We start from the raw sequence: 8,174 nt of genomic DNA, 5'->3' as shown, positions 1-8,174 counted from the left end.
CTATACACAGGTGAAATTCCTCCCGTAGGGGTATTTCTACAAGCACAAATATGCTTTTATCAGGATAATTTGCCTTTGAAAATGCACTTGGAGGAACACTTTAGGGAAGACTACTTGACATCTGCCCGAAGACTTCCAGAGCATACTTCCAAAACTTTACTGATGCAGGGAATGGGTATGCAAACTTAGGGCTTACGCCTCAGAGCTTTGAATGAATCAAATTGTTAAGAGTGATTCACTTTTGACAGGAAGCCTAAACTATATTTATTTATGAGGAAACTTCATATGCAAGGGAGAACTATAAGAGCTCCTCAACTTCACCATAGCAACACCCCCAGTTACAAACACTTGGCAGAGTTATAAATACTTTATTAGTTTCAGTATAATAGTCCTCTTACACAGAAATCAGGTAACAGTTACAAAAGACTGTATAAAAGTTTGAAATATGTGTTATTCAAAAGCAAGGTATCTTAAATTCTGGTGCAGAACACAAACCTTCCTGGAGGCCATATTAAGCCAAATGATCCAGTGCTCTGCTCTAGGAACCTGCGGTCCAAGGAAAACCCCTGGACTGCGAAGGTTTGTGCCTGCCTACACATGCGGTTTCTGGGGAGGTTAAGTGGCCGAAACCATCACTCAGGAATTTATTCCAAGTTCCAGACGTTTGATTATCCTTTTTTCTTGCTTTACAAAAGCAGCGCTAACTGTACCTGGTACTCTCTCCAGTTTGCAATGGGTCTCTGCGTGCCACAGAAGGGAACTAATTTGGATACCAGAAACCCTACCATTATTTTAAAGTGTTATCCAATGCCATCCTACTTTATGTCTTCATACAGAGCTTGCTAACACTACTATTTTTACTTTTTCATTGGAATTTCTATTGTCATAAAATCCTCAGCTAGTGTTACTTCTTGACCATCTAACACTGACTCTGCCTGCCTCTTCAGTTCAGTGATGCCCGTATCTCCCTCACCATTCTGAGCAGCCGGTTTATACCGCTGACTGAAGTGAGTCAAAACCAGTTTCTTAACTTTACACAATTTTGCAAAATCCGCTGCCATTTTTGGAGTGCTGTGACCATGCTCTCTGGCCTTTTCCTCTTGGGTATCATCCAAAGTGGCTTCATGTATCAGTACATCCGCTTCGCAGCAAAGCTTCATGGCCGCATCTCCAACCACCCCTGAACAATCCCCTAAAATGCAGATTTTTCTTCCAGGAATAGGGTCTTCTAAGACATCAGAAGGAGAAATCGTTACTCCATTTTCTAGAACAACTGCAGTTCCATTCTTCAGTTTCCCATATAAAGGACCTGGCTGAACTCCTGGTAAATAAAGGCAAAAGAGGCCCTAAGTATTATGATGAGTGTCAGGTTTAAAAAAAAAAACAAAATACATTTAAGAAGAGATATGCTATATAGAGAGCTGTCTCACTGAAAAAATACCACCTCAGTATCAATAGCAATTGGTATCTCACATTACTTCATACAAATAAAGAGCTTGGAACATTAGCAGGAAGTGTGAAGAAAAACTATATTCTTCATGTTAAAGTCAATAAAGTCATGCAAATACACTGGCCATACATTTCCCTGAAAGCCACGTTGTGCTTTTTAAACTTTAACATGTGAACGTGTTTGCTCTTCCCAGTATGAGAATAGTCTGCGATATTTATTGGCACTAGTGTTACACACCAATTCAGACTGCTGCATTGGTATAAAGTATTAAAATGTCTTTAATAGAAAATGGAATTAAAACAGATTACTGAGAGATACAGCAGCTCTAATTTGCTAGAACCCCTAGAAAGGAGGCCATAAAAAGATTTCAGCTGCCTGTGAACCCGATTTTGTTACATTTGCTGAAAATTGGGAGTCGCTAATCAGCCTGAACACATGCATTTCGGCATTTAAAAATTAAAAGAGGAAAAATAAGTCAAAGTAGTTACCAAGTTCTTTCAGTTTCTGTACATTGAGTTTACCGGTCCGGGGCTTCTCTTCCACCACAAAGCCAAAGGAAGGAATGCGGTGACATAGGCGAAATGCTTTCATAACCAGCTGCTCATCCTCAATCAGCAAGTAAGAGTCTTCTACTGGATCCAGGTGGAGTATTCTCCCTTGTGCTCCCTCGGGAGATACCTCATCTCTGTCCAAGTAAGAAAAATCTCTGAATTCTTCTGCGGGGCACTGGTCCCGTGTAGGTACCAGCTCATGAACAGTGTAGGGAAATAGAAGTTGTGAGTGGGAGAGCTCCATACTCCTCCATATGAAGTTTCGCAGTCCTAATGGTCCATAAATATCAACAGGTGGTTTGTTTAGGTCAGGGCTACTTTGGAGGCTAAGTGTACACAGCAGGCCAGGAAGTCCAAAAAAGTGGTCACCATGAAGATGAGTTATGAAAATCTTGGTAATTCTGCCTATTGATTAGAACAACAGGAAAAGAAAAATAAAACAGAAAAAGGTAGGAAAATAAATGAACACCATAACAAGTCAGAAATAATCACTTTTTGGCAAGAAGTAGGAAATAAAGAAGGAGGGAAATGAAAATAAAACCAGTGTTTAAGAAATAAATCCCAAACCACAAAGTGGTTTTTTTCTACAGTAGCAATTAAGTTTCCGCACAAGGTTTATTTTGGCTTGATTTGTCACGAAAAGGCTGCCGAGACAGAAGTTTTAGTTGCTTCTAAGCAAAAGGTGCTACAAGCATGGAACAGAATCGACTGGTGACATCTGCCACATTAAAACGCAAAGAAGTGCTGGAAAGTGGTTGCGCTTTCATACATTACATGGAAACTGTAGACTAAAGAGAAACATAAAGTGGAATCTGTATTGTTCCTAGTTTTGAATCTAGCACATGAAATGAACATAATCAAAAAAGAAAAAGAATCCAGGTTTGATTTCAAAGTTTTTTTAAAAGGTAAGAACCCCATGGTTCCCAACTGGTTTGTTTCAAACAGATGAAAAAATGCACTTAAAGATCTGGACTTTGTTTCGCATCTGAGTTGGTCTCCAGCTCTCAGGCACCAGGCCCTGCCCTTGCTGGATTAAAAAAGCCCAGATTTTTCTCTCACTACAGACACATGTACTTTAATCAGCCTGCCTCAGTCTCCTCTGCTAGCTGAGCTCCCACTTCCTCACAGTAAGGCACTTTCTCCAGCATCTGTTAGGACCGAGCAATAGGAAGGACAGAATCTCTTTGTTTTAAGAACAATTTAGTAAAAACCAGTAAATTTAGTAAAAATTAGTCTATTCACTTGGTCATTAAACCCCCTGATAGCTTCTGATTTTGGAGGAGCAGGAGGTTAGTTTTCTGTTTATAACTGATAATTCCATCTTTATAACATGAGAGTCCAAAGTCTGCTCTTGCCGCTGTAGACTGCAAAAGCGCAGCGACTCAAGGTTAAGTCTGGTTTCTACTTTATTTGCTCAAATGTGAAAGTTACCGCGAATACACACAACTTCACTTGAAAACAAAAGCACAACATTTATTGCCAGGAAGACTCACAGCAGGTATTGCCTAGATCTGTCTTCAGACAAATACAAACTGTGCCAGTTAAAAGCTGGTCTGTGGTCCACATTTGAAATTACAAAGCCTAAGAAATTAATGCAGGAGAGTTTGGTTCTCGAACACAATTCTTTACCAAAGGGCAATCAAGCATTACTGCACAGCAGGTTCAGCAACTCCCACCCTTACGCAGCACCTTCAGATGCTCACGCATGTTTAGTACGTACATATTCAAATACCATGAGCACGAGGACAAAGTATTTTGTTTAGATCTCATGAGACTTTTCTCCTTCCTACATCACAATACCTTTCAACAGCACAAACCTGCTTTGAGATGGCTCTTCATGAATTGTGTCTGAGTTCCCTCTCCGCAGTCAAAGAGCCAGCACTCTCCTTCCCTGCGAAGCACTAATGCCGATGCTCCTCTTGTTGGAGACGGATACGCTGAGCCTGTGCCGAGGAAAGTTATATCCATTGACATTTTAAATATGTCGGTATGCCACCTGAAAGAGAGATTTTGAGCTGCTGAACATACGTATTTATGCTGGGAAAGAAACATTTTTGCTTTAAATGAAGGCAGCCTCTCTACTTTAGTGTGAGGATCAAATTGCCCTTCCCTTAAAAAATAAAAATAAAACCTCCCTGGAGTAGGATACAACTTTCAGACAACACATATATTTACAAGCAGCAGACTTGCTTTTTATGTCAGTGGAAGGTTGCAAAGACTCAGCCCAAAGGTAAGACGTGACCTTTGTTTGTTACCTGAAGAAACAGCCCTAGCCAGCTGGAGATGCTCTAATCTTTAAACCTGCTACTATTTATTTCTTCCTCCCTTTACTGAAACTTTGAATTTTCCTGCACACGCTTTCCTCTAAAAGCCTTTTCAGAATGACTAACACCAAACAACCACTTGCTGACATTTAAACGCCGTTACTGGACATCAGGAGCGGCCAGCCCAGCAACGCAAAGATTCGGTCCCCTCAAAACAACTTCAGAGATGGCAAAAAGCAGGAGCAACCGGATTTACTCTGCCTTTGCAACGGCATCCTTGAAAGCGACGGGTGTTTTACTTCTCATCAGTGTTAAGTGAAAAATTAAACACTACCAAACCTTTACGTAGCTTGAAGGCTGCGTGACAGATCACGGGTCACCTGTAGTGGCTGAAGGATCTATAAAATCAGCTGCCGTACCTCTGTTGTTTCCGTATCCGCTATATTGTCCAGATGAGGTGGCCGGCCGTTCCGTAGGAGCAGGACAACCTTCCCGAAGCTGCGTTAGGAGGAGAACTTCCAGGTCCACGACTCTAAGGCTGTCTGGCCTTACGGGGTCTGCCTTCTCCAGCCGGGGTCTTCCCAGACTTAGCTGCCACCTCGTTTTCAGATGTATTTCCACCTCATTTCAAACTCCAGGTGCCTCAACAGCTCCAGATACCTTTCAAACAGAAGAATTACCGTTTCTCAGGTTTAGTTGCTTTTAGAGGAGCAGCCCTTTTCCCTGCTGTGCTAGTAGGGTCCTCCCAAGCACACCAAGGTGCAACATGTCATTACCTGACCTTGGGGGGGGCAAGAGGGGAGGGATAAACCTCTATCACACCCCCAAAACGGCAGAAATAAACATTTCGCTTCCTCCTCCTCGGTGTAACGAACGACTTCTCAGCCGAACTGGCTTCGGTGTGTCGCTGGGCTGGGACCTGGGGCCAGCCGTGTCCGTCCGTCCCCCCCCCCCCCCAGCTCCTACCGAGGTCTAACCTCTCCCAAAACGCTTCAAAACCGCCCGACCACCCGCCCCTCAGGCCGCCCCGGGCCTCTGCCCCGCCGCCTTCCACCCCCCCCACACACACACACCGGGCCGCGGCCCTCCGCCGCTCCCCAGAACCCTTCGGGGAGAACGGCCCCACAGCGGGCCGGGGCAGGACGAGGCTCCTCAGCCGCGGGGAGGGGACACCCTCCCGGCTGGGTTTAGTCAAAAGACCGCGGAACGCGTAGGCTCGGCCCCGTTCCCCCGGGCCTACCTCCCCGCCCCGGGCGGCGGCAAGGCGGAGCCCGCGCTCCGCCGCCCGGCCCCGGCCGCCTCCTCGTCCTCTCAGGCGGTGCTGAGGGACGGGAAAGGCGGGAGGCGGACAACGGCGGGCCCGGCCTCCACCCCTGCCCCTGCCCCGGTCCCTACCCCTGCCCCGGTCCCGATCCCCGTCCCGGTTCCGATCCCGGTCCCGGTCCCGGTCCCGCGGGGGCGGGAGGCAGCGGCAGCCGGCGGGTCCCCGCTCTGACAGGGGATGGCACAGGCCGCTGCCGAGCTCCCTGGTTTTGGGCTTTTTTTCAATAGATCTGTGAAAATACGGGCGTAGATCCTCCAGTCTCGTTACACAGCAGCGTTTTAAAAGCGCTGCGGGACAGCCAGGTGTTCGAGAAAAGGCAGTTTTGAGAAAAAAAATCGCCATTGCTTCACCTGCAGCCTGTTGGTGCTGGTCATGTGCAAGGGGCAAAAGGAAAAAAAGGTGAATAACGCCGGTGACGTAGGCAGTGGCGTACCGATTCTGTACAGGTCAAGTGTTCGTTTTTCAGAATAAACAAAATCAAATTAATTTAGGCAAAGGGAATGCATTTTACTAAGAAAATAGAAGACCGGAACACACATTTCAATAGAGTTACAACATTATAAAGGAGAAAAAAAAACCCAACCAGTTCACATTTAAAGTACAATTTTAGTTTCAGCGGAGCAATGACCCTCCCAGGTAAAGTCAGCCCCTGACAGACAGGCTAGAACTGTGCTCACAAACACTCCAGCAGACTTAGGTTTATTTGTGTAAGGTAGATATGTTCAAGATAGGAATAAATGTAAATAGACATTTTATTTCTTGACAAACTGGCCATCTTACTATGTTTGTATAGACCTAAAAGTATTTTTATTTCCATTTTTTGTTAGAAAGGAACTACTTAAAGGATGGGTAAGTCAAAGTCAAAGGTACTGGGAGAATTAAGTTCAATCCAGCTCCCGCTTCACGTACGGGGAATATAAACGCACGCCATAGGGTTCCTGCACCGCGAGTCGAACGTCGGACACGAGACAGCTTTCTCCATGAGCTGCAGCCATGGTCCACCATGCCACCAGGTACCGGATTCCCCACGAACCATCTAGCTGTTAGCACATCTCCCTCCGGAGCAGGCACAAGTAAGCTGCATCCTCACCCAGTGCTGCGATTCGGGAAGCGAGGGCAGGAAGCAGAGGTCTAAAGCATGCTGGATTTTCCTCGCGGATCACCCAGACCATCTGCAGGCTTTCCGATACCATGGTAATGTGTATTTCGGGAGCAGGTAGGTAGGTCAAGGTGGATCCATACAGAATTAGATGTCCCTTCCCCAGCCGCAACTGAATTACATTGCTCAAATTCAGCTGTCGAGTGGGTGCATTAGAGCTTTGCTCTAGATTTTCTCCTTGCTCCAGTGTTCGATGTAACACCAGTCCCTGCCGATTATGTACGGCTGTTATGAAACAGGATAGCAGTATGCATCATCTTAAAAAGAGTCCAAAAACTACAGTGGTTTTCTTAAACTCAGGAATAGCACTTACAGCCAAGAGAACTGGAGTCCAAACTGTACTGTTCTTACAGTCCCATCTGAGAGTCTTGTAGATACCTTTATCCGAATGACGGAAGTGCTCAAACCTGCACCTTTGAAGTCAAGAAGACCCGGAGCAAGCCCCAAATGAAAGACGACAACTTGGATTTACTTAGGCCCAGAGTCAGCTGAACTAAAATTCACAGTTGTAGCTGTACAATAGTGATCCCCACTCTCCTACAGGAGTAGTCACCAAATAGAGCTGCTAATGAAAAACTGAAAGGTGTATCATTTATCTTTGCAGTTACTACCAGAGGAGCGGGACAAAGGGTTACTTTGCCCCTTCCTGCAAAACAGCATGCTGGAAACAACAGTACAGAGAAGACACACACCTACCACAGGAAACCTGTTAAACACCAATCTGCACATAAAGTGTTGCTGTTTTAAGCTTGGAAAACAAACACAACATCATGAAACATCACTGTTCACAAACATAACCAAGAACTTATGCAAGGAGTCACATTTGGGCTTTAAAATCTATCAGACAGGACATTTTAATAGTCTTCCTCTAATGTCAATTGTTGGCAAGTGGGCACACGCTTTGGGAACATACAAACCTTTGTAACATCTTTGAACAAGAACACGCATACTTGATAAAAAAAGGCTGCGCTCCCTTAGCTACCTTTCTTCTCCTCCCCTAGACATTTCTATACATTGCTGCCAAGAGGCTCAGTCCCGCTCCTGTTGATTTTAAGGAAGCGAGTCTTGGAACAGTCCTGGAAAAGACTCAGTGGGAGTTTCTGATCCTCTCAGAAGTGTTCTGTACATCCAGAATAGCATCCTCACAGAAGAGATGTGGAAGACAGACTTAAATACTATTTGGAGGGCAAAAGTCACCAGGGCTGTGTGAAGAGCTAGAACACTTGTCATCTTTTAGGTGATATATTTCTTAAGGAACGGTATAAGCTTAACTTAAGCTATGTAGCATTATAAAATGCATCCTGGTGACAACTTTTTCCCTTTGCATACTGTGTAAGAGAATTTTCTGTATAGGTAAAGATTGGTAAATGCTATTGAATAAGCCAGCAAACAGAAAAAATCAGGTTAAGTAGAATATGAAAAAGGA

General features: G+C 44.8%; 1 protein-coding gene across 3 annotated transcripts; it reads right to left on the bottom strand.

Annotated features, from left to right (window-relative positions):
* Positions 1-348: 348 nt before the first annotated feature.
* ELAC1 (elaC ribonuclease Z 1) lies at positions 349-5,651 on the bottom strand. Of its 3 annotated transcripts, XM_052778642.1 has the most exons (5): positions 5,506-5,651; positions 4,685-4,925; positions 3,819-3,997; positions 1,939-2,406; positions 349-1,321 (listed from the first exon to the last, which is right to left on the bottom strand). In XM_052778642.1, exons 3-5 carry the CDS (start codon positions 3,973-3,975, stop codon positions 858-860), a joined length of 1,089 nt encoding a protein of 362 aa, XP_052634602.1. In that variant the 5' UTR covers positions 3,976-3,997; positions 4,685-4,925; positions 5,506-5,651; the 3' UTR covers positions 349-857. The 3 variants fall into 3 exon arrangements, with proteins under 3 accessions (XP_052634602.1, XP_052634601.1, XP_052634603.1); XM_052778641.1 differs by lacking the exon at positions 5,506-5,651 and having other exon boundaries at positions 4,685-5,052; XM_052778643.1 differs by lacking the exon at positions 5,506-5,651 and having other exon boundaries at positions 3,819-3,944; positions 4,685-5,052.
* Positions 5,652-8,174: the final 2,523 nt, after the last annotated feature.

The sequence above is a fragment of the Harpia harpyja genome, chromosome Z, assembly GCF_026419915.1.
Source record: "Harpia harpyja isolate bHarHar1 chromosome Z, bHarHar1 primary haplotype, whole genome shotgun sequence".
NCBI classification, from domain to species: domain Eukaryota; kingdom Metazoa; phylum Chordata; class Aves; order Accipitriformes; family Accipitridae; genus Harpia; species Harpia harpyja.
This window is presented reverse-complemented; position numbering and strand designations above follow the sequence as displayed.

Coding starts and splice junctions, on each gene's coding strand:
- ELAC1 (XM_052778642.1), bottom strand. CDS start 3,975: ATGTCAATGGATATAACTTTCCTCGGCACAGGCTCAGCGTATCCGTCT. Junction 2,407..3,818: donor GAAGAGCCATCTCAAAGCAG/GTTTGTGCTGTT, acceptor TCTAATCAATAG/GCAGAATTACCAAGATTTTC. Junction 1,322..1,938: donor ACAGAAACTGAAAGAACTTG/GTAACTACTTTG, acceptor TTTATTTACCAG/GAGTTCAGCCAGGTCCTTTA.